The following is a 27421-nucleotide window of genomic DNA, read 5'->3' as shown; positions in this document are numbered from 1 at the left end:
GTTCCATCCAGCCACGGGCAATAACTCAAATCTAGCCTGCATTCATACAGCCCACTACCGCTCCCGGTCTGCTGTGGGGTTCGACTCATTTCCGCTAAAAGCACTTTGGGGTAAATGTTCAATCAGACCTGAGATGATCTAAGCTGGAGAGGCAACAGGAAACAAACGAATAAATAAGGGTCTGCAGTAAAAGTGGGCGCAGTGGAAGTAGGGACCCTGAGAGGATCAATCCTGGTAATTGCAGTAGTAGAAAATGAATCAGGCAGGAGGAGAGAGAGGGAGAGATAGATGGAGAGAGAGAGAGAGAGATAGATAGATATATAGATAAAGAGAGAGAGAGGGAGAGAGAGGTGCTATTGCATGTCAGGAGCTGGGTGTATAAACACAGTGAGCAGTAAACAGGGGTGAAAGGAACAGTGGTGTGGTGCTGTGCTAGGACCACCAGTACTATAAACAGACATGACCCGCAACCCGAGAACACTGAACCCGCCAACCACACACAATCGCCAGGAGGCAAACAAACACAGCGCTTCTAAAGCTACACACACGTCTTGCCCGACTGTACACAGAAAATGTTATCCAAAGCCAGGCCTCTGGTATTTGTAACTGAGACCTGGTTGGAGCTGACGGAATACAAAAGGCAACATTTCCCAAAACGGACTCCGGCAAGGAAAAAAAAAAAAAAAATCCAGGAGCACTGGCGGCGGTGATGTCACCTCGACGAAGCAGAAAGTGCTGATTTGGAAGAGCGCGCATGTGAGAGTGTGTGATTATGAGCCAGTGCAGAGGCTCAGGTGTCAACTCTCATTTGGAGGAGGAGCAGAGGGCTATTGCTGCTACGGTGCTTAGCATCGTCTTCCTCCAGCCCTGCGGCTATGACAGACATCCTTTTTCTGTAAGTGCAGTGTAAGGCCACATTTAGCCCTGCACCGGAAGAGAAGTGCAGGCAGAGCGCGCACGACCACGGTCCTGTCTCAGCAGAGTCTCCTAGCGGAGGGCAGCGTTAACGATGAAGGCTGTGCTGCACAATAATGAAATGCCGTAACTCATACTCATGTGTAAATAAAGGGAACACAGCCCTGTACTGGCCAAGACACACAAAAGCTCAGCAGTCTTATTAATTAACCGTTAGGCAAATGGGTAATTATTAGACACTGTTCTGTTTTCAGCACGTCTGCACTTTTGGGGGGGGGGGGGGGGGGGTGTCGAGGTTCTTATCTACTTGATGAGGCATGTCATATTTGTTGAGGCATGAATAATGTTGATTGTGATGTGGAGATGTCAGGTGGGGAGGCTTGGGCCAGCCTAATGCTGTGGAGGAAAGCCGCCACGTGAGGCCGGTAAACGAGGTCGCTTTCACGCTGAACAAATATATGCCCAGAGTCAGTAGCTGGAGTTCGTTGCTGCTGGCTATGGTAGAATCAGGCCGAATTAGGAATGAGAGGCATCTCCTTAAACAACTGTCAGGGAGTCTCCATCATAGGACACCCGGCTCCGCTCTGATTGGTGTGTCCCGACTCGTGCTCCGCCCTGGCACCTCCTGCTCATCATTGTCATTATGACCTCTCACGCACGGACTCGTTAAGGTGCACTGTGTACGTGCACCCCGGTTTGGATCAGACGTTGTTGCCGGGATTAGCTCCTCTTTGTTCTTACTCTGTTAATCCCTTGCATCTGTGGTCTTGCTTATTCCGCCATTCCTGGAAAAGCCCCGTTACACTTATTCAGCGCTTCCCTTCTACCACCTCTGGCTACCTTTCTTTAACCTAACCACGTCTCTGCCAGCCTCTCATATTACCACCTGTGTGCAAACACTGTAGGATCCATGACTCCCATAGATCTCCAGATGGAAGGAAACGTTATAGAAACGCTGATCTTTCACAGGAGAGATGGACTTGTAAATATGATCAGAGGAAATCTAACTTCACTACAGTACAGATGAGGCATGCAGAACATGGCCTACCCAAATGGCTCGTCCGTGAATTATTAGACCACACAGATAATCAAATGATTAAGTATATCGGCCAGTGACAAGACGGAGATCAGCCCCATGCCAGCGGAGGTGGCAAAGATGGGCACTGCCCTTTTAAACAACAGAAACGAATCATAATAGCCGCACGCCAGCCCACTGAAAGCATGAGTGTCATTAAATCAATAATTCATTTACTTTAATGAGATAAGTACTTGGAAAACTAATTGCACTCTACTCCATTTAGTCAAGCCGGTTGAGGGCCTTAATGCAAAATCTCTCACTGTTATTATGGCTGGAGAAGGAAGAGCATTTATATCAGTTTGGGTCCTGGTTGAGGCCTAATCCAGGATTCAGGGTGGCATCAGAGCCTACGCTAGCAGTACCCCACTACCTCATCAGTGGGAGGGGCCGAAAAAGAATATTGAGCAAGCTGTTGAAATCTGTTGACAGAAAATATAGATATGAAGAACTGCTGTTTATATAAATGCAGTTTTGTAATATGAGACTCACCTGCACATTTTATAAACTCTCACTTTCTCTGCATGTAGAGACATAGTCAAATCACTGCTTATAAAAATATTACATATTTTATAGGGCTAGTCTCACAGGGACACATAGAGACCTGATTAAAAATATACTATTTTCTGCCATAAAGTTTAGGTTTTACAGAGAAGTTTTATATTAAAAGCTTTAAAAGACGCTCCAATTAGCCCCAAACATTTGCATGCCCGAACCCAAATAAACAGTTTGCTCAGTCTTACATCGTAAAAGATATGGAAGGAGGGAGCGGGAAACAGCGCAGCAGGGCTTGGGCTTGGCTACGCGCGGGAGGCTCTGTGCTGGCCCAGGGACACGGAGACGCCAGCGCATACGCTCATTTCGCTTGGAATTAGGCAAACATTTGGAGCCACTTAAACTGTAGAAATCTATAATTACAGTCATGATTATCTGTTTGACATTTTTAGACCTAATTCAATGTAGTTCAAACTTCTAATTCTTTAATGGAAAACAAATTTAAAGGTAAGCATTAAATTAGTCTTCTTGAAACACATTACCACAGGATTTAAATTCCAAATAAAGTAGATGTCTAAAGAAGTGCCACTCTGTGTGCTTTATCTAAATTAACACACACACACACACACACACACACACACACACACACACACACACACACACACACACACGGGCACAAATCCTATCTCTATAACAATATTTTTGTATTAGTATTTTTTTTAATTAATTTGCCAGTTCCCTTTACACTGTGGTATCACACGTTTCATGATGAGTGAAGGAATGATGAAAAAGTACTTGGAAAATGACTTGGAATAAGATCTCACAGGTCCACTGGCAGATGTTAGGAACCTTTCCCCCCCATATCCAATACATTTCCACCTTCAAAGATATGAGGTTTTCTTATCCCAGCTACAATGTATATAAATGTAAAAAATAAATATTTTATTTATACATATTTTATTTATAAATGTTATATTGAAAACACAATTCAAAAATAAATCTATTTTCTGGAGTGCGTGAGAGGTTGGGGCATGAAAGTAACCTTGCAGTAGGAGCATTCTGTGATGACGGGGCTTTTTTCATGATGGTACAGGCAAGTCAAGTCAGGGTCAGGTGTTCCTACATCTAACCACTTTATCTTCCCCCTTACAGTGGATCAAATTGAACACTACCAAAAAAATAGGCTTTTTTAAACTTTTTTTTTTTACTTTGCTCCACCCATATTTGTATGTTTAATGAGCTTCCAATGAAATTACATGCCAAACAGGGGATTTAAGAGGCTCAGTGCATGACTCCCTCCTTTGATTTCCATTGGGGAAATCAAGCTTATATATAGAATAACTTCTTTTCCTCCATTAATACTGCACACATACATTTACATGGTGTGTCCATGAATAATGCATGAGCTCCCATATACACATACAGAACTGTTGTTAACGAGGGATGGAAAAAGCATCCACGTAAATTTCTCAGTCCTTGCATGTGTGGGCAAGGAAATAAATGCAGTGCAGGGGTGCCAGGGGGAATTTGCATGCTGCCCATTTTATTGGTTGCGTGTTACGCGCTTCCCTGATCAGGTCATGTTGAATCACTGCATCCTGTACAAAGAGGTATTCTCCCCAAGAAAAAACGGAAAGCAAGAAACCAAACCCAAACCTGTGTGAGGTAGCAAAACCCAAACCTGTGTGAGGTAGTCCAGCACAGGTGCTCTCAGTGATACTACAGTGAAATTGAAAAGAATTTATAAAAAAAAGGTTTTGTGGGGTTAAAAATGTAGGACATAATTTTACATATCAGGCCACAGAACTATCACATCTTGAGTCGCTAATTAAAGTCTTGTTAAAAATGCCTAAGCTGCACTGATAACATTTCAAGCTTTGATGGAATTAGAAAGACCTTTGAACGTCACATTAGACAGACTAGAGGAAAACAACACACTGTATTTTTCTTTGAATTTCATTCAAAGCTAATGTACATTGTTCTTTATTTCTTGTTGACTAAAAATGTCATGACTTGTGTTATGTCATAACTTTGCACTGCACATTTGAAAAAGTTGTCTAATTCCAGAATGACTTCTCTAAACAGCATTCCTTAGAAAAAGTTTAAATATACCACTAAACTCTTTCATTCAGTCTTTTAAACATGAAACAGATGCAAATCCAAATCATATTTGCCGAAACAAACCAAATAAATTAATCTGTTTGTGTATCTATTTCAGGTCAACTGTCACGTAATCCATTTCTGGTTCAGTGTCCACTGAAATCCAATTATCATTTCTCTGGATGTCGGGCACCTCCAGATGAATCAATGCTAAGCAGGCCAAGCTAGTACAGGTTCAAAACCTAATGGATCTCTTCCAGCATCTGGCGATCAGCAAAAATCTCCTCCATCAAAGTGTGGGAGAGCTGTCAGCACAGGAGGCGAGTGATCTGAGCACTCAGACAGCGGGCAATCTATGACGTCTCCTCCTGAACGACAGACACTGAACGAGGGATGATGTAGATGGACTGATAAAAGAGAGGGGCGGTGCTCTCTCCATCGCCACGCGTGTGCTTGTTGCTTGGTGCGTGCAGGAGAGAGACTTTGAGCTTACATGAATTTATCTACACTCCCTACTTGGCGCTCGATAGATGTCAGCACTCCAGACCATCTCCACATCCCCTCACACACCCCTCCCCTCCACCCACCCCAGCCTCCCCTCCACCCCCACCCCCACCCTTCTCTCCTACCCCACCCTGCCCTCCCCCCAGGCTCCGGAGTGGAATGATTTAAAGGTGCTGAGATTTGTGGGTTCAACCCACGGCCAGACGAGCTGACACCTCCATAAATCAGAGCTCGGCCCACCGCACGCAGCCCACCTGCGAGCCACCTCCCGGCCAGGAGCGTCTGAAACGCTGACGCCACGCTCCTCGCCTCACACTGGACACACGCATCCTGAGCAGATCTCATTAAGTCCTGAGCCTCAGCTAAACTTCCCAGACACACACACACACGCACACACACACACACGGTCAGCACTCGGACCAGGGGGTTGGGGAACAGCAGGCCACACACGAAGAGCACTTGTTCTAATCCCAGCTGGGAATTTGCATGATCTGACAAGCCAAGGTGTTGTTCCCTCCAGCTAAACAAACTACTCATAATGCTGGCCATAACAGTGGGACTTTCTGATTTTCTCTGCCTAATGCATTTTTGAGGGGTGCCATGGCTTCTAGTACATATTCTGCAAGAATTAAATTAGAATTCCATTTTAGCTGAATAAATGAAATAAATGACCACATCCCAGATGAACTGCTTTTGTTTATTTTAGTTCAGCAATAGTATTAGAGAACTGATGAAGAAATAAACTTAACTAATTCCGCCAGAATTGTGGACAGACGACACAGAGCCTTTGCTATATACACAGCGAGAGCGGCAGTTAGATAATACCATCTCTGTGTGCTTTCTCCGGAACACTGTCTTCTGTGACCTTTCACCAGGGAGAAAGAGGGCTAAAAAATGCCACAAGTGCCACAGCTGTCAGCCTCCTGACTTTTAATCGGGTCACTACTGTCACTGTGGCCCGCCTTCCGATAGGCCTGAACCAGGCTGAGGGAGGCCTTACCTGTACCTCAGACCAGAGGCCACCAGGGGGCATGTTGTTAATTAAAACTGCATGGCTTTAGGGGCCTGGCCTGTCACTCAGAGACCACTGTCACCTTTAGAGACAGCTCACTGCTAAAGGCGTGGGCGAGAAGAGGCAAATAAAGAGGCAGTGGTAAGAATAAATGATCAGATTTATACAGTTACCATGCATCAAGCCCAGGCCAGTTCTCTTCACTCCGTCCTCGGAACAGAGAGCAGTAATGAACCCTCTGTGAAATGTTTGCTTGTACATTTTTAAGTAGCGGATGGGCGCGGAGTCGCGATCTCTCAGAGAGTGTTTGTCTTTCTGCCTGTCCGTGTCTGTCTGTCAAGTGCGCGTGCCCATGCATGAAACGGCACCAGCTTACCAATACGCTCGCTGCAACGACCCAGTCCAGTGTGAAGATATGAATACTCAAAATTATTGTGAGCCCAACAGAGACTGGTTCTGTAGTGCATTTGCTAGTAATCATAAAATGCAACCATTGTGTATTATATGATCAAATATTGCTATCCATTTGTGGTTAAAGACCCATTTGTGTACTCGTATCTAGAGTGGTGCTACACCTACAGTTTGATCTATACATATTGAATGTTAGGGAGTAAAACAGCACTCAAGCCAAGGGTGTAATAAGATCTTGGATCAGCCCTCCAGTCATTAGCAAGACTAACCTCTCATCAGTGGCGCTCTAGGTGAGAGTGATTGATCTAAAAGGTGAAACATATGGTTTTATTGAAGCGCCATTTAGAACAACTCAACACAGAGCCGGGCTCTCTCGGGAGCTGCTCACATTTTCACTGCAGCATAATATGCGCCTAGAGATCTTACACTTCAGTCACGCTTGTTGCTAAATGTGAATACACATCTAGGCATATGAAACTGACAACATTCACAATAACAAAAGCACGCTTAAAATCCCTAATTATCAAGGCTTTAAACGTAAACCGCGCTGTCTTGAACAAAATAAACAACAACCAAACATATCTGAAGGCTACAAAGGTTGAAACAGCTTATTAAGTAAAAAGATTTAGCTCAGCACTCCTTTGTTCCTTTTCACCCCCTTCCTTTGCGTTCACTTAAACAGGGTACGACTGAAACGCCCGTTTTCCACTACACAAACATAACAGTCCTTCTATGGATTTCCTCTTAATTCTACATCCCAGTTGCCTTACAAAGACTCAAAGCAGCTTGTCCCATGAGGCAGCTGCGTAATGCATATGCATGAGCGTGTGCACGCATGTGCTCCCAGAGCCGACTCATTTCTCCTTGTTGGCAACGGTGCATAGGAAGGCCTGCAAGGCGAACATCATCTACATAAAGAGAGGAACGCTCCTCCTGCTCTACACGAGCGATGCCGTTCCCGACTGCGGCCTATAGCCTTGCGAGGTTGTGGTTTTCCAAGGTTGCTTTTAGAAAGGGGGCGGGGCGGAATCAATCAGACGCATCTCAATTAATCTGGCAAGTGGAGCATTGATTGCAGCTCTAAATTGGGTCAACAGGATTGTCTATTTAAAGGGCAGGACCCTTTAATCATCATTTTAGCTGTGATAGACTGGGGGAATAACACTGATCCTGACAGCAGGCATGCTGGGGCAAAGCAACTCCACGGAAAGGATGTGTCCACCACATCCTACCCTGTCCATGTCATTGCGCCCTGTCTGCTGCATCCTGTCCTGTCGTAGTGATGCTCTGCTAGTCACTGCAGTTGCATGCCACAGGCCAGGGGCAGCAGTGCAGGGCACGGGGCTCTTTCACGTCTCCATTGCCCCGCCCGTTACAAGGCCCGTGGCATGGGCCGCGCTGAAGGAGAGCATCTGTATGGCTCATGGTGTTATTGCTGCATATTTGATCACAGCCTCCCCACCGACTGCATAGCGCGGGTCGTAAATGTAAAAACCTCGGCACCGTACTGTATATCACTGCTGGGGGCTACTGGAGTACTGCACAGTTCTCTCCTCCAGCAAGCAGTGATTTTCATTGTTTCTCTCTCTCTCTCTCTCTCTCTCTCTCTCTCTCTCTCTCTCTCATGATTTACACAGGCTGTCTAAGGGGGCTCTGGAGGAAGCCTCCTTATGAAAGAGGATGACTGTCTTAAGAGTTTTGATGATGGATGTTGCCGTGACGATGTGGAGGCACGTGAGGCAGGAGTGCTGGTTGTTTATGGATGTGGCTGAGGTGGCATGGCAGCCACTGTAAATCCACCACACTCGCACCTAAGGGGGGTGGAGAGAAAGAGAGAGAAAGAAAATGGGTAAGAGACAGAGATAGAGAGAGATTAAGAGAGAGGAAGAAGAGAAGAGAAGAGAAGAGAAGAGGAAGCTATTGCAGGGAGACAAGGCTAAATCTCAGAAGACAACTGCCACAGGCACAGGATGCTGTGGGTAAGGCAACTCACTACCACACAAGGCAAATGACAAGCAGGAATGCAGGGTTGACCGAATAACCTGAAGTCTCCAGCGGACCTGGTGCCGAGGCTGCACTGCTCCAGTACCAGGCTGCAGGCCTGGCTAGTGGTAGTGACTCAGGAGGCCTGGCTGTCTGCAGCATGCGATTCTACCCCAGCGTCACCTCGGTGTGCCAGCCTGGCCAGCGGAGGCCGCTGGAGAGTCCGGTCAGCGACTCCCAAAGCACGCACGTCGCGCTGCTCTTCGCCCGGAACGGCCGGCTAAAAAAAGCAAGCGGCCTCCATTAACGAATGTGTTTATTTATTTCCTTTAATAGATTTTGGGGGCGAGGTCCGCTGGGAGTGAGGAAAGGACCGTTTCAGCAGCTTTCCCCTGACCCTCCGAAGGGGTGCGTGGCAGAAGACAGGAGGGGGAGGGGGTCAAATCGATAGCCTGCAGCGGCGAGCCGAGCGGCGTGCCGGGCCCCGCACGCTCCCCTCTGAGCTCCTCCATCTTCGAGAAGCGGAAGCAGAAAGCAAGCCAAGAGAGCGAGTCTGCACCGCAGCTGATCAATTAATGGGCCCCATTCATTAAGTAATAAGTCGATTAACGAGCCTGTTTTTTTTTCTCAGTGACGCTAACACACAATCATAGGAAGGCTTCATCCCCACCTGAAAAAGGCACGCAGGTGGCTAGTGTCACAGGCCAGTCACGCTGCTGACTGCTGGGTTATGTTTAAAAAGAAAAGACTCCTTTAGGTGTCGTACGCCAACTGTCAGCAAAACGAGATCAATTTAGGATTCATGCAAACAGTGTCAGGAGCATGGCTGCAATTAATCTGGATCAAACTGAACCTGTTTGCTCAAACTGAACCTGTGTTTGGTGAGGGTATACTGTCGATGCAGCTCTAATCTAGACTAATCTTTAGTATTGGACTAAAGCTAATCTTTAGTTTTTATGAAAAAAATCTAATTTTTAGTTTTTATGCAGATGCTCTGTTAGAAATTTATGAAAGATATGAGCTAGAAGACACAGCATAACAAAGATTCACATAGTTTACTTGAAGAATAAGATAATATGATAATCTATATCTAACTCTGTGTACTGTGCTCTGACTTCTGACATACCACATCACAGTTATGAATATGGTACACAGTAAGAGTTCATTTTATGCCTACTCTCAAATTTCTTTACAAATCTCAATTACTGATATAAATTCCATGACTAAGATTTCATCCTTCAGTAAGACTATTAGCTTTCTGTGTTCAAGGACCATGAAATTGACCCAAATTCATAGAGAACATAACAGAGCCCTGCCCCACACCACATACTAGTGAAGCTGTTCAGTACGGCTGCACGCAACATGTCCAAATCCCTGGAGTGTTCTTATAATCACGAGCATGCACACACCAGCACAAACAACACAAACACACACACACACACACACATACACAAGTATAAATATGGGTTCAAACAATTGCTCCATTATACTGTTATCAATGCCACTGTTAAATGATAGGTGGCTGTGGTAAGCAAAACTGCAAACATGCTGAGAAGTAAAACTACACAGAATGTTTTCCACAGCAGAGACACATCTTGCGAGAGGCCATTATGTCCCTTGAATTCTGAGGGTTGGAGCAACCCCTGATTAAATCTCTAGGCAATTAAGGCCAGTCACATTGTTCCCCGGACCATGATTATGCCACCTCCAAAATGACAAGGGCTGAACCAAGACAAAGCCCTACTCACAATGGACCTGCCTGCCAGGGGAGGGATCTTTAAGAAAATAAATAAAAGGATGGAAAGAAGATACAACTCCTGATTTAAGGTGTCAGTACAGGCAGTCAGGAAACTGACCCTCTCCGCTGCCATAGTGAAATTTAATGAAAGCATTTAATTAACGTCTTGGGGGGTGGGGGGGTGGTGGTTCTGGGAGCCCTGGGGAGCATGACAGCCTCAGGGGGCATGTCCAAGAGGGGCAGATGGGCGCTGAACTGAACGCAGGTTGTCAGGAGCTCGCTCAGCTTGGAGAGGGGGATGCCATTATCTCCGAGGGACTGGGTAGCGTGCTGGGTTGTTCCGAACACAATACGGATGAGATTTAATAACAGAGCGCACTGCAGTGGGGAGCAGGCCCGTGACTCCCTTCCACTCTTATGGAAACGGGGATTAGAAAAAGAAAGACAGCCTATTTTGTTTTGTTTTTGTTTTGTTTTGTTTTTTTGGAGGCATTGTTTTGCCAAAGCTTAAACTAAATTACAAAGAGGCTTATGATTTCAACTGTCAAAACTCTACAACTCAAAAGTGACTAGTTTTTATTTGACTAGTTTTTTGGTTTTTTTAAAGTACAGTTAAAAAAATGAATTGAAAAGTCTCGTCAGTCATCTTAGGTCCACTACTGGCACTACCCAATCCTGGAAAAAAGGAGCTCAAACGAGTCATACGGTCTCATAATTACCCAAAACCCAATTATGTCAAATATTAGAAGTAAGAAAAATGAGCTCTTTGTATTATTTAATTTCTTACATACTAATTTATTTCTAAGGCTTTGTCTCCAACTTGTTACTGAGATCCAAACCTTGGGGACTTGATAGGAATCTAATTAACCAAGATCGATATTGCACTCTAATCGCTCCTGCCTCCATCCAGTGGTTTTACACACATTCATTCTGGCCTGAAACCCAGAGCTACTCTTCTGTACCAGCTTCCTGAGCTGAGTGAAAGCCCTCCAAAGGAAGGCTTTCCTCCTGCCCGGAGGAATGCAGAGCAGTGGGACAGTTGCGGCCTGAACGAGGGCTAGGTTCCGGGGCCAAACGCCGAGCTGCTGGTCCCCGGACGTGGGGGGAGCTACTAGGAGCAGCGAGGGGCGGCCGTGGAGCCATAGGCGCTGTCATAGGCACGTGTGCGGATCAGCACCGCCCCGGACGGGCCCCCGCACCCTCATTAGCTGCGATGCCACTGCGACAGAGCTGATCAAAGCTGCCCGCTGATGGGCTTGTTTGGAGCTGTCAGCCCTGCCGCACAAATGCTAATCCGAAGTCAGCGAGGAGAGGGCTCTCCAGCTCCGCACTGCCTGCCTAGGATCGGCCCCTCCCCCCTTCGCTGTCTCGCTATCACTCTTTCATCCCCTCGCTCGCCCTCACCAGCACCCTGCCCCTAATCACCACAGCCCGGGGGGGGGAGAAGGAACACAGGGGAAGAGTGCCTGGGTGATGATGGCATGGAGAAGATGCTGCCAGAAGACTGAGCCAGAGAGTGATGGATAAAAGAGACTCACTCACTGCTACACCACCAGGCCCAAAAATGACAAAGACACTGATTCACATAGTACTCCTTGAACAACTCCCCACCCTGCTAGGAGTAAAGAGAATCCTATACTTATATGTACAGTATAATAAATTTTTATGCACATATCTGTAATATTATACATACTTTTATATTTGTACACACACACACACACACACACACACACACACACACACACACATAGACTTCCTAGCAGTTGGCCTTTTCCACGAGTGACAAAGCAGATTAATTATGACAATCTCAGCTAGGGGTCGATTACCATAAATCACACCCGAACTAATATCATCAGAATCCTGCTCTGTAATTGGCTTCACCCGTCCTGTGGCGTAACCTCATCATTTTTTACACGGGAAACTCGAGAGAGCAGGAGGTAAAACTACAGAACAGATAATACAGCAGGGACCGCGAGGAGAGCTAGATCAGCAGCAGAGCTCAGGGAGAGTTTATTAGCTGTTGCTCAGTCAGCTCTTAAGAAAAAGATCTCCCAGTAAGATCTATTAAAACAATGAGAGGATCCACACTAAAACACAACAAATGCTATCGCGTAAGTAAGATTAAGTGAGCGTGGTGAGACCTGTTGTAAGAGAAGAGAAAAGCCAGCAACCAGTGGCTTGCCATTATCGAATCCCATGACTGGCTAGGAGTGTGGCCAGGAGAACCAGAACGCTAGATATGACCTGTCTGTTACTATGCCCTTGGCCTCGATACTTATCCCCACCGACACGGGTGGAACTGCTCTGCACGGAGACGCTGTCCTGGTCCGTGTCTGGGCTCTGGTAGGCAGCAAAAAAAAATCAATTTCTGTTGTGATGATCAATCAAGTATAATGCAAGACATATACGATTCAGTAGGTTATATCTCATGTTCATTTATTTCCACGGCAGCTTTAGTAAACTCTGCCAGGATAGGAGCAACACAGCATCTACTCTTCCACTACCTTCCACATAATCACTGTTCCAGTTTCCCAGTTGTAACGAGTGTGTTCTTCCTTTATTTAAATTGCTGACAGCTATTACCTACACGGAGTATAGTGCACAAAACACAATTAAATAAATAAGCATGTTATCATCGTTTCTGAGCAGAAAGCGTTGCCAGATTTAATACGGCACCGGACATACTATGCTGTGTGGGGCATGTGACTATGTTTGCAGCTTCATGCCTACAGAATGACTCGGCCGTACCAGACTAAGCTTTCACCCGGCTTTTATTTATTTTTTTTGCACCAGCTGTCGATCCTTCTTGACGAGAAGAAGAAGAAAAAAAGTATGCACTAAATCAAGTGCTCATTCATAAAGCAACAGTTTGCCAGCTCGCTCCCGGCCTGGCTGCTTCCCAGAATGATAAATCGGTCTGGCAATGGTACTCGCGAGCGATGGAGAATCTTTTGCAGGGATCTGAAATTATAAAATTGAATTATGGAATTCATCTTTCATAATTCTGCAGGGTGTCCAGGCAATGATAAGGGAAAAGTGAGGGCATGCAGAAAATGTGCTGCCTGCTGGATTTCAAAGGCAAAACGGTATTGATCTTGTTAAAGGTGATATTCCAGGACTGAAAGGTACAGATTTGAATATTTATAGCAGAAATGGATTTTCAAGCACCACATTAGCTATACTGAGGTGATGGTAATTGAGTTTACATAACAATATCACTGGGGTCACTTATTACCGGTGTTAGTTCTCCTGAAAACACTCAGACAAGACATTAATACACAACAAAAACACAAATCACATGCATGAGAAATGACACCTGATAAATATATCAACACCATGCAAAAAAGTTTAGACAGAAAAGCATTACTGCATGTAAGTAGCTCTCTAATATCCTGAAAGAAAAAGTCAAGAAATACCGTATTTTGTGGGGCTTGGGAAATATAAAACTACATAGGAACACTATTATGTAAATCCGCTTTATTTTCAGTCTGTTTACACCATAATACATATTGAGGCTCACTTAAATGTGTAGGATATGTAACTTGAAATTGCTTCTGGAATAGTTCCAAACAAAGCAAACTAACTGTCTCTGTCAGCTGGTGATTAGGGCCTTGCTGATACTGGCTGGTCACTCTGGCCGAGCAGAAAGGAACACTTCAGCACTTTAACCCCCAGCTCCCAGCAGCACCAGCAGGGCCAACCTCTGCTTGCTTCCCATTACCAGAAGGCAGGAAAATGAATCTGATTCCACTTCACCACAGGCTCCCCAGTAATTAGCCATGATTTTAATACGTTTTAATAAGTTTGCATAACAACCCAGAGAAAATGTGAGTGCATTTGCATATTGTGGGCCTCTCTAATTATCCGATCATGATTAAAGGAGGAAGTTAAGCAGAAGTGAAAAGCCAGAGCATGCTAAACAAAAGTCAGCCACCCCTCCCCTGCCGAGCACGGGCTCTTCCCAGACAAAACTTTCCAGCCCAGAACTCAACAGCAGGGCTCTGCTTTACGCATCATCTGTGTTGCTGCAGACAACAGTGACAATTGAAGAGAACAAGCGCTGTTGATTGTGCTTAAGCTCTGCCCACCTCTCCCTTTCAGGCCGCTCGCTGCCACGTGAAGGGGAGTGGCTGCCTCGGCTGTGTGGGGCGGAGCAATGGCGTGTCTGCATGGCAGCGCTTCCAGACATCACTCCACTCCCCAGCAGAGGATAGAAACCACACGGCGCTTGTTCTTGGGGGCATGTATTGCCGCTCTGGTGTTCTCGCGCAGATTTCCCTCGCGATTCCATGCATTATGCATGCTATGGATGGATGCTGCATCCCCCTTCTTCCTCTCTCGGCCCGTTGTAAATACACACGCACTAAATAATTAAGAGCACAAACGGAGGCGTTGCGCTTTAGCTTCTTGATCTGGGCAGTGACGGCTTGGTTCGGCCGTAACCAGGAGCTGCCAGGGCCTCGTCTGTTCTCGTCACGGACAAGCCATTAAAAATGCAGGCGCCTCTGTTTTCATTGCTCCAGAGTTAGCAGGCGCGAATGGCGCCGCCGCGTGCCAATCACTCCTGCGCTCCCCCAATCACCCGTCCGGGGGTCGCGGCCGACGGCCGACTCAGCCAGTCCCCGGGAGGGGCTCGCACAGGCAGGGCAAGATGAGGCATGACTCCTCTTAGCTTGGTCTCAGCCTCTCTGAGCGCCATGGTCCTCTGCACCCCTGTGGGCGCAGCATTGCTCGTGCAGCAAGCAAGACTGCAGTGTTCACAGAGGCGATACGGCCCATGGTGATCCATACAACTGAGCATTTTGAATAAAGTTTTCGTTTGCTACAGGCTGGTCTCATTAACTGGCGAATCCAGTGTGTGTGTTTGATGTGTCCATCAACTAGAAGCAGGGAAAATAAGACAAAACCAAATCTCTGACTATTTTGCTAAAGTCTTCACAGAAGGAAACAGTCATGTGACATAACAGCTTTATCAACTGAATAATTAGGCATCTGTCCACAGCATTTGTGCAGGCCTCAACCTCAGTCTTTGAAAGGGTTTCAACTGACGCTCATCATCAGCTGGCTCTGTCCTCTGAGGGATGAAGTCGGTGACTGAAGCATTCTGGGACTGAATTACAGGCTTGGCTCAGCCCGGCACATATTTTTTGCGATCGGAGCACCAACGGATTTTGCCTTTTCCGCGTGTCCCTTTTCCCCTCTCTTCTTCTTCCCTGCTAATGCCCTCCGTTTCGAAAGGCTCGAGTGAAAAAGCCAAAGCAATTAGAGCCACTGCTCTTGGGTGCCCGATAACTCATTAGGAGTGTAAATGGCCAGGAGCCCCGGGGACTCCCTGCTGAGTGCAATTTACGACTAAAACAAGCGCCGTGCCTCGCATCCACACCATTAGGGCCGGTCACATTCCTGCAATTTGTTTTGTTAAACTTTAAAAATTATGACAGTGCCCTTTCAGTCCTGCTCATGTCACCCGGGCGTTGTTTACTAGACGTGTCAATTACGTGCGCCGAGGGAGCGGCGTCGGTGCCGTCAGCGGCGTCGGTGCCTTTGGAACGATTTAGGCGCGCGTGCGCATAGATGCCAGAACACCCGAGTCACAGTGTGACACGAGGATAGAAGTTCTCTGAGCAAAATGTCAGCTCCATATCTGAGCACATTCCAGTTTCACAAAGACACAGAGAAAAGTGTCAGGCTGCAGAGGATCAGAGAGACAGAGAGAGAGAGTGCGAGGGGGAGAGAGAGAGAGAGAGAGAGAGAGAGAGAGAGATGAGAATAAGCATGAGAAAGTAAAAAAGAATCACAACAGTGCTAGCGGAGACAGAGAGACTGAGAGAGAGAGAGAGAGAGAGAGAGAGAGAGAGAGAGAGAGAGAGAGAGAGACAGACAGACCACAGCGCACTTCACCTGTTATCTCCACATTGCCATTCCATCTCTGTAATCTCAGCGGGCAAGTAATCAATGACTTAACAACTCACCCTCTGCTCGTTTTAAAATGCCGGTCCTCCCCAATCTCCCTCCCTTGCTCCACCCCAGAGACCCCGTAACCTTCCTCACAGACCTCACCACCTGTGATAAAATAGAGCTTCACTGCACTGTCGAAACCTCCCGCCATGCTACAATCACGCAGATTACAGTCTCATTCGGTGGCAATCAATGGCCTCCCAGGAGTCAGGCAGCCAGCTAAATGAACATTTAGGGCTTTCTCTTCCATGTCTGGTCAATAGGGCCTCTGAGGCTCAATGCTGGCTCCTCCCTCACGCCGCCCTGACGCCATCTACCTGCCCTGGCCACTGCTTGCATATGCAGGCTAGCCGTCACTTTCTGCATGTTTATTGGCTCAGCCCTCCACATTCTAAATCACAGGGAACAGCATGAGCCAACTGTTCACATTCCTGGGCTTCTTAGAAAGTCCCTTGTTAAAGTTTTCACTAAGCCGATGGATAACAGGAACGGATTCTCTTTTCTGGTTTTCGTCCTTTCTGGTTTTCCTCAGGCGGAGTACTGTGCACATACCTCTACTGCTTCACACTCTTGATGATGCATTATACTGAGCACACTCAGTACATTAGGACCTCGGCTTGTCTTCCTTGGGTGCCAAAAGGTCCTTCTTCTCCAGAGGGGGGAGACAGTATTGTTTCTTTCTCTCTGACTTCCAGCTAATAGCAGAGTGGCAGTAAATGCAGAATCAGTGCAATATAATCAGCCCCTTTATTTACGGCAAAGAAGCATGTTTAAGACACAAGTCAGTTGTTCTCCTCTATGGAATCACACACAAAATAGTGGCAGATGGGATATCCTGCCTCCTTCCATATGTGGCGTGTACAGAGAATCATACTACTGCATTCAGGCATCACTACAGAACTCGCAATGGCCAGGAATGATCAGAGGGCTCTCTCTCTCTCTCTCTCTCTCTCTCTCTCTCTCTCTCTCTCTCTCTCTCTCTCTCCCTAGTCCCCTCTCTCTTTTGCCAAGGCCTGTCTCACTTTCTCCTTCTCTCCTGAGCAATGGCCCAGCAAATTTCATGGTTCACTTCTCTGAAATGTGACAAACACTGTGTGACACACGCACACACACACACACACACACACACACACACACACACACACACACACACACACACACACACACACACCTTAGTCTCAGTCACAGCTTTTCTCTTACTGTGGAAAAGGACAACTGCCCCTTTGCACGTAGACACACCTCAGTATCTGTTTCGGTGTGGGGACCTCCTACTGCGTAAGAGTGTACGTATTGTCAGCAAACGGCCGAGCAACTAGGCGGAACTCTCATGCATAAAAGAAGAAAAAGGAAGAATATGACACAGCTCAGTGCACCATGAGCGAAAGTGTCTATCTTTCATTCCATCAGACAGTCACACAGACACAGGAATGTACAAACATACACAGCCACACACAAGTCACTAAGGGAAGGCTCGGGAAATTCAGCAGTTACCTGACCGTTAATATGCTGAGTGTCCTAAGACCAGGTCTCACCACACAGTAGCTGGCCAGAAGTGGTAATTGGCTGATTTAACCTTCCTTAGGAAAAGAAGTGAGATTTCAAAGCACAGAGTCAGATGCCTGCAGAGCTTTCCTGGGGAAGAAAAATGAGCCGTGATCCATTTTAATGTCCTCCCCGGTAACACATTTTAAAATGACCCTGGACAGCTAATGACAGGGTGAATCACTATGCCTAGCTGCAAAGGTGCGAGACACAGATAGGAATTAGCTCGTTAAATATTTAATTTCCAAATTTCTCAAGTGACTTTTCTCTCCTTAAATCTTTAATGAAGATTTCCAACAAAGACTAATCAACAGCTCTTAAGATAACAATCAGCAAGCAAAGGAGGTGTAATTAGGTCCCTTGCCCTATCGCCTTCTCTTTAATGCACAAGTACACTATCTCTCTCTCTCTCTCTCTCTCTCACACACACACACACACACACACACACACACACACACACATACACACACACATACACACAGTCAGTAATCCGAATATAAAAATCATACTCCTCCATACTTTGCCCGAATAAATAACAATTTTGGAAACCAGGATATAAAAATCTCTTGTTTTAATGCAAATTTAAATCATATTTAAAAGGGTAAGCCTAAACATTTTTTGCATATTCTGCAAATTTTGGGGAAAGCTGTTTCTTGCATAATCCAGGCATGGTTGGAAAAATGTCTTTAAATCAAACTCAGGTGGCTGTTTTTACATTCCTGATTGACACTGCCACTTGTCTAGAATAATACTGTGGATAAAATGACTCTTTCAGTATTTAGTATTCTGAACAAAGTGAGCCTTAATATTATATCTATCTTCAAGAAAGTCTAGCCATTTCAGAGACGTCAGAGCTAAGTGAAGCTGACACATGGTCCAATGAAAGTCCTGTCATTTATTTATGCCCTCAGTGGTGGTGGCCCGTGTATGTCAATCTCTCCCCTTCTTCACAGAGCAATTAGATGTGGAAGCTGGTCTGTTGTATTAACTTGTAGAGGATAAAGCAGAGAACAACACCGGTGATGAGAGTTTTCCCATGTAGCCCATGCTCACATCACCATGCGCTGTGCGTTAGGGTGCTGGCAGTAACAGCTAGTCCAGAGGCAGAAGAATATTACGCTTAAATCCGCGGCACAACGAATTACAAATCGTTGGGTAAATCTTGAGTTGAGATTTAACTTTGAAAACAGCTGTACACTTAGCTCAGCCCATGAATCTTAATTAAGAGGGGATTAGAGCACATGTTTATATATAGAAGATTGGAAATGAATGTGAACAACTGTTCCTTTTTTAACATCCCGTTGTTCTACATGAATGCCATTTCAGCATTTAATTATTTACCTGTTTTGCTTTGCACAATTACATTAAGTGCTGTAGGGCACTTTAATCCAATGAATTAGCCTTCAATGAAACACTGTGGCAATTAAACACATTCATTCACATGAGATGTCATATTAAATGTATCACATGTTAAATATATCTGAATTTAGTTTGAAATTTTATATATATATATATATATATATATATATATATATATATAGAGAGAGAGAGAGAGAGAGAGAGAGAGAGAGAGAATATATATTAAAATAGTGAAAGGAGGGAAGATTGAGTGATACATAAGCCAGTGTAAGCCTGTGTGGTTGTACATGTTAACATCATAACAGGCACTCATACCTACCACCTCCTTACATGAGCGGATGCACACACATAGGTATACATGCAAGTGAGTCAGCACAGAAACGCACTCACACACACAAGTTAACACACACACTTACTTCTGCACGCATACACATGCTCTCACACTTACACACATGCACGCACCCACACCTAACCCCAACACACACACACACACACACACACACACACACACACACACACACACACACACACACACACACACACACACACACACACACACACACACACACACACACACACACACACACATACACACACACACACATACACACACACACACACACACACACACACACACATACACACACACACACACACACACACATACACACACACACACACACACACACACACACACACATACACACATACACACACACACACACACACACACACACACATACACACACACACACACACACACACACACACATACACACACACACACACACACACACACACACACACACACATACACACACACACACACACACACACATACACACACACACACACACACACACACACACATACACACACACACACACACACACACACACACACACATACACACACACACACACACACACACATACACACACACACACACACACACACACACACACACACACACACACACACACACACACACACACACACACACATGAGGCTGAGGAAAAAGGCTGACTTAACCATTTTTCTCCATTTCACAAAAGTAGCTGCGCTGGTGTCAACATGATGAATGGGGCTGAGAGGAGAGAAAGTGCATGTTTACTGTAGGCTACATGGATCCTCTTCAATGCCCATGCCCAACACAATATACAAATGAAGGACTGAGGAACAGTGCTATAATGAGCACTAACATGTGTTTTGACAACAGCACATCAGGGCCTTTCACACATACAAATGTTGCGCAAACACTTTCTTCTGGGAGATCATTTACACTCCGCACGCGCGCCCTGCGCGCTCTGTGCATCACTGACAGCACATATGCTGCACGCATGAGCAAGTTCCCTGTCTGTGCTCATGCGGGCATGTGCAAAAATGGACTGAGAGCATATGCAATTGTTTACTGATGAAGCCATCAGAGGAGAGGCGGCGGCCTATGGGCTCTGGCTACGCATCCTCTGGTGCCAGGGCAGGGACTGGCACAAGGCAACCTGTGCCTTTCAGCCCGATCCACAGTCGAGTGTGCCACCACTCTGCCCTCCCCCAGGAGCTGTGGAAGAGACAGAGAGCGACTTTCTGTTCCAATCTCCTGATTCCGTTACAGATTGAGGACTTAACCAGCAGCACCCGAATAACCCTGTCTGCATCACTGCAGTGTATTGTCATTGCTCTCTCCTCCCCCAAACCACACACACACACACACACACACACACAAACACGCAGCTACCATCTACCTCCGACTCCAGCTCTCCCACCCCCCAGAGGGGGAGGGGATGCATGTGGGTTTATGACTTCGCTTTCGCAGCGGTCATTAAACGTGTGAGAGGAGGATTAACGACTAGCCCCAACATTTTACAATGTTTGACTGAAGAGATGCATGACTGCCACATCCATCTAAGAGCATGGCCAGCGCTCCTCCATAGGAGATAAGAAGGGATTTGAAAATGTCAGCAACCCGGAGGAGATGGAGAGGAAAAAGAGGGGAAAAAAAGCACGAGAGCTTCTGGGGGTAGGGACACGCCTTTAGGGCCTCTCCGCCTCGCTTGCCTACACGCCGAGCTCCCTGAAAGCGATGCCAGGGAAGCCATTGTTTGGGCTGGAGGTATTTTTTTTAGCAGACCTGAAGGTGGAGGCGAGGAAAGATAAAAGTTTGGTACCACCTGCTGGACAGTGGATGTCACGTTGGAGAACAATGAAGAGTGGTCCCAGTGCTGCTGCCACTCACCGGTGCACGGAGGAGGCCCAAAACAGCATTTGCACTGCCACGCAAACCTCTCAGCTCCTTTGCTCTTTTTGTGTTAAGACAGCTATATCTGTTAATGCCTCCAGTTAAAAATCACTTGAAAACTCCTGAAACGTGTGCTTGTTTCACCTGTTACATTTAGAACTGGCAAACACGTGTTTTTTTTGTTGTTGTTCACATTAATTAATAACGCTACTGCATAATGTTTAAGTATTTTCAAACATTCATGGCACTGGACATGTTAAAGGGTGTGCAAATGTTAAAAGTCCTGAATACAGATGAGGATCTTTGAGAACCACAGCCTATTAGAGAGATTTATGAATAGAAGTTAAGATGGATTATACAAAACACACACACCACACTGCAGTAAAATGGACATGCTCAGTATCATCGAGTGAGAAAGCTCTCTGTGGATCTCGACATGATCAATACATATTTCTATTTCATATTATGGAGGATGGCGAGCATATATCCACTTTACTGCATCAATCTGATGGGAACCATATCAATTTAAGCATTTAAAACAAGCAAGGACATGAATCACCATTATTCATTATTTGGTGCGTCTATGAATCGAAGACTCAAAAATGAATCTCAGCAACAGCACGGGGCTGGGGGAAAACATATGAGTCGAAGTGTTTGAATCAATAAACGCATCATACTTTTATAGCCTGATGAGAGTGTCGCATACAAAGGCAGGAATGAGTCTGCCCAATCCCCTCCCTGCTATGTGTTAGAGTGATGGACTCTAACATAACAGCAAAAGTGGAGTTTCTGCTTTTAAAAGGCAGTTCTCCTCATGGTTTTACATTACTTATGTATAAATATTTATTGAGATTTAATATAAGAACTTCATAGATTGGATGTATTTGGCTAGATGTTTGCTCACGAACAAATAAATAATGTAAGAAGAAACCCACATTTACTTTGTGGGTGCGTATAATGTGAACTCCTCACATAGGGGTCATGTGTGACATGTGTTGATGTTTCAGTTGTTTACAAAGGTAAGTTTCTGAACTCAAGGCCTACTGAGACCTTTACAAATCATTTGATATGTTTAAACAAAAGCACAACATGCATAGATGAAGAAATGAGTCAGACACAGTAGTATAACTGACAATATTACACAACTATTAGCAGGTCATTTTGGCTCAATGGGCAATTCAAGTAGCTCAGTGTAACTCCTGGAAACCATCCATGTTATGCTAGCAATGAAAGACAGAGACTTTTCCAATGATTACTCAGCGAGTTTCACAACACCTATATTAGCGACAGTCGCCACCGAGACTATCACGATGGACATTATCAACCTAACAACAACAGACTGGCACTGACAGCAAGAAAGATGCCGCAAGTGCTTTTGGAAGAGTCATGCATCATTGTTCTGCATTCAGCGTGTGAAAGGTGCTAGGAAACGCATAGCTTGGTAAAGGATGCAGTTCACCCCAAGCTCTGGGCGAAATCATGGACATTACCGCTCCCTTGCCCGGGGTAAATGCTCGAGCAATGTACTGGGCAGGGAAAGCATTAGGTCCAAACCAGTAATAGAACATAATTCAGCTTCCCCGAGGGCTAAGAATTACCTCCTGCCTGTTTAATACACCCTTTCTCCCAGCGTTCCCACAGTTTTCCCATCATACTCGCTCTCCATTTGGAGCAGTGCTCGTTTTCAGCACTTTAATTGTAATGGGCCCATTGTAAGCTGTATTAGATGAAATGGGGTTCTCCTTGGCCCTATAAACCACACAACAACACATCGCATCCCATCCGAGGCATCTGAGATGAGGGAGATGAGTGGATCCTCATCACCTCCTTCACCTCCCAACTGCTGAGGCATCGCCAGCTTAATAATGCAAAACTTCTACTTAAGCTCCCCCTGCAATTATCATTAAGGTTTTTCCCGGTTAATTTTTGATGAGGAACTAGTAGGGAAACAAATCTCTGAGAGCGGCGAGAACATTAAGCAAAGGCAATCATGCGGTTTTGACTAATTATTATTACTGTGGCAGTTTTTATTGGTATATTCCGTTAAGGCCCTATACACCTCTCGGCATCCATCGTAAAGTACAGTTAGGTCAATTTGGTCCTACGGAATGCTACAGGTCATATACTAAAGGTAAGATATATGTAATGTGAATGCACTGTACATCTTCTAAAATCTCGCTTCCTTAATGCTATCATAGCACGGGATCTCACGAATGGGATGACTGCAGTGATAAGAGGTAGCCCTAGGAGTAATGTTACAGAAGTTTATTTACCCTAGCCATGCTGGGACATGAGCACAAAGCTCTAATCACATCAGCCCAGAATATCGTGTGTCAAGCTTGTCACGGCATGTCATTCACATGCTGGTCCTTTCTGGATGATATGGCAGGGTGGGAGAAACACGAAGAGAGATTAACCCATCGCCTGTGATGTCAAACTCAAAAGGAAGGATGGGTTTCTATAATCGATGTCATGTCTCCACAGCTTCAAAGAACTCCCAGCCCTTTCCAACAAGCGTCGGAAAACATCAAAACTTTCTAATTAAGGCCGTGTCACTGCGATTCTGATGTGAGTCCCGTGATTTGGCCGTGGGGGCTCCTGACGAGCGCTGATAGGGGCCGAACAGCCCTTGTGTAATTACAATTAGAGAATGTTCATTTGAAGAGCTCAGATGGGGGAGAGCGCGGAGGGGGGAGGACGCCTTTGTTATACAGTTACGGCGATCACCCTCAATGACAATCAAAGCAGCAAGAGCCACAGGGGCAGATAAAACTCCCAACTTTGGCCCAGCAGGTGGCATGAGAAGAATGGATATCTTACATAAAAAAGCCTTCTACTCCAGTCACTTCCCGTTACGCCCTGTGGACTGCCAGAACTGAACATTCTGTGTCATGTAAACCCTTTTCAGTTGACTCCATTTTCTCCAATCGCTTGTGTTTTTTTTTTCCTCTCGGTGTCATGGCGAACACATGTGGCGTTAACGCATTCACGGCAGGGACTCTCTCACCGGACACAGCCAGTAATTCAAATCCCGGCTCACGTGTTTTCCTCATGGCCGAGCGGCCCAGTCCAGAAACACCATGATTTAGACCTTAAGCAAAGGGAGCAGCCAAACAGCCAGGAGGGGATATTGTGCGTGCCACATTCCACAACAGTAATTGAGTTGGGATTGATTGCTTTCCCAGCAATTAGATTTCCATTGACGGATCCGTAAAAAGGTGCACCCATAAAGAAGCAGGGGAGTGGCGGTCAGGTGCAATCCCTGCTCCCTCAGCCTCCGCTTCCAAACCCTGCACTCGTCCATCATCGGTGCAGGAATAGCTCACAGGCACTTTTCTGCTAAGGGTACTCTCCGGCATCTCAGATACACATTTTTTCACAGAGTGTAGCTTTTTTTTCCAGCATGGAATTAACGTTGCTTGCTGCTACTTGGATTCTGCTTGAGCCCTAAAGTACTACCGCAAGTAACAGGCTAATCTTGTTTTGGCCACATTGGAAGCTCCCAGACGAGGAGAAGAGCGGCAGCGGCACTGCTGGTGAGCCAAGGAGCTGACAATGTGCAGCATGTTCTAATTGAGCCCATAAGAAGCACTGCTTTACAGGACAGTGATTTGTCTGTTCTCAGATCAGTTTAATGCTGCGCTCAAGGTGCTTGCTGTTCATTTCTTTACTCACTTGGTATTAGGTAGCTTGACGCCGGCACGCCTGCATGTCCACAGTGTGCATGCTCTCACAGCGGTAGCGCCAGATCCACCACAGTAGGTCTGTCTGCTCATTCCAACAGGAACCATTTTAATAATCCTTGTAATTCCATAGGTGTAGTTTCATAGAGCAATTTGAAGTAAAGCAGCATATTTATTGCTATCCATTTGCTATTTTGGTAGGAAAGTAGTACTTTATGGCTTGTTTGAAAACAGAGTAAATAAACAAATAAATAAATAAACAATCAACCAATGAATAGTAGTAATAATAATTAGAATAATAATACTAATGGCATGTTATACATTTAAAGAAACAATGGTTTTATTGCAGAAACCATACATAGGAAAAGAGAACACACAATGACAGCCGTCTATCAAAGACTTACTTTCTGGAAATACCACCATGAGACAAATGGTTTAGATAGAATTATATAGTCAATCTTGAAAGAGATTTGTAGGTAATCCGGAAAAAATGAGCAAAAAATTACATGACTAATTTCTGGAACACGAAGTCTGACAATCCCACAGTTGCACAGCATGCACTTGGGGGTGGAAATGTCGTTTGGGGAGATGAAGCTGAATTTGACTAATGACTTCCTCAGTGTGAACAATAGAGACAAATGTGACTTTAAATCCGAAATACTTAAATCCAGCTCTCGATGACTCCAGGCAAATATCATTAGTTACGTGGGGCCCACCTCGCTCAGCGAGTGCATGCACAGCCAGATGAGGGCTTTCCTCCACTCAATCCATCACGCGGGGCCCTCACGCAGGCTGGGAGCCTCCACACAGGGTCCCTGCTAAGCACGGGAGCTGCAACAGCTGTAGCTGATGCTGGGCGAAGCACACCGAGCTGCCCAGCTCCACACCTAGAACGGCACCCGCTGCACTTCAAAGATCGGCGCGCTGCAAAGGCCCTCATTTGATGTATCGTTTTTCGTCTTAGTAATTCCGCGAATAGCGGCTCCAACTTATCAAACTGTCACCTGGAATACGGCGGCCCACGGCCCCAGTGCATCACCTGAGCTGGTGAGATCACCTAGTGATGGGTGATGCTGTTCTCATAATACTGCAGCCCCACACACACCCTTTTGAAAAAGGGCAATGAAAATGAGAAAAAGGTACATTTTAGCATATCCCATTTGCCTGAGAGTGAATCAAGTTATCGCCATTATTTTAGGTGAAAGCTATCCTGCCATCAAAGCTGTAATAGAGAGGATTGGCTGCTCTGTTACTGGTGTTTTATAGTTAGCAGTGGTGAGTATGCTGGTGCCCTGGGCATGTGCTGTAGACCCACACTTAGCAACTCTGATCAATATGAAAGCGTACACTGCTAAGGCAACATAGCTATACACACTCACCATCCCACCTGGCCCCTAAAACGCCTCATAATCTCCAGAAAGCGTAATGCAAAACAACATCTCAAAGGTCAGGAAAAAGAAAAGTCAAGAAAAAATGGTTGGCTATTTACAAATAATATTTAATGAATGAGTTTTTTAAATAACGGATTGAAGGGATGTAATTGCAGACGTTTTTATGATGACAGCCTTGGCTTTGCAGGGCTCTTTCTCCTCTTTTCAATTACAGCCTAGAACAGGGGGAGGCAGAAAGAGGGAAGAAGGAGTGAGAGAGAAAGAGAGAGAGAAAGAGAGTGAGAGAGAGAGAGAGAGAGAGAGGAAGAAAAAAAGAGAAAGGGGAGGCTGGCGGAGGCTGAATTAAAGAGGCTTTTTGTCGCGTTTAATATCAATTCATTCCATGGACTGCTGACACAGGGAGTCCGGAGAGCCCAGGATTTATGGCTGCCTCTAATGGGCATGCTCCGAATCAAAGGCCTGTCGTCAGCACAACCCACCCTGCACTGTGCTCCCTCCCTCCCTCATTTAAAGACATACACACGCCCGGGCTCCAGCGCACACATGCACCGCTACCGCCGGCTCCCCACGACAAGCACTAGCATCCACCGCCGAGCACTTCCCTTGGATGTAGTCCCTTGTGCAGTGAGGTATGACCTGTCATTATGGGGTGTCTTTGGGGTCCGAGCTGTGATAAGACAGGTTTCCAGTGAATCGGGGAAAGGAGAAAGCGTTCCCTTCAACAGGCAGGGCTGACGGCAGGTAACAGTTAGGTACAATGAACCAGCGAGTAATGAGAAAACAAGTGGGCTAGAGAGAGAGAAAAATGGAGAGAGAGTGAGAGTAGGGTGGTCCTCACACTCAACCCAACACACGAACCCAACACACCAGACCCCCCCCCAAACATACACTGACCTGCCCAGCTCGGGGTCTCCATGTACAACAGGCTGTGTCTGAGCTGTGCTGAAGACTCACTTCTGCTTCACGGATGTGTGGGTCCTGCAAAACCGACAGACAGGGTCAGTGTGATGCCACTCAGG

At 45.9% G+C, this 27421-nt stretch overlaps 1 protein-coding gene across 11 annotated transcripts in view; it reads right to left on the bottom strand.

Moving 5' to 3' along the window:
• The window catches only part of rbfox3a (RNA binding fox-1 homolog 3a), a 296448-nt gene that overhangs the window by 134680 nt on the left and 134347 nt on the right, over positions 1 to 27421 (bottom strand). For all 11 annotated transcript variants that reach the window (XM_081698296.1, XM_035533352.2, XM_081698294.1 and 8 more), the window contains one exon: positions 27297 to 27380. In XM_081698296.1, the coding sequence (XP_081554422.1) occupies positions 27297 to 27318 (22 nt within the window). In that variant the 5' untranslated portion in view covers positions 27319 to 27380. The remainder of the gene's footprint in view (positions 1 to 27296; positions 27381 to 27421) is intronic.

Source organism: Electrophorus electricus, chromosome 15 (genome assembly GCF_041902795.1).
Source record: "Electrophorus electricus isolate QZ-2024a chromosome 15, ASM4190279v1, whole genome shotgun sequence".
Taxonomy (NCBI): domain Eukaryota; kingdom Metazoa; phylum Chordata; class Actinopteri; order Gymnotiformes; family Gymnotidae; genus Electrophorus; species Electrophorus electricus.
This window is presented reverse-complemented; position numbering and strand designations above follow the sequence as displayed.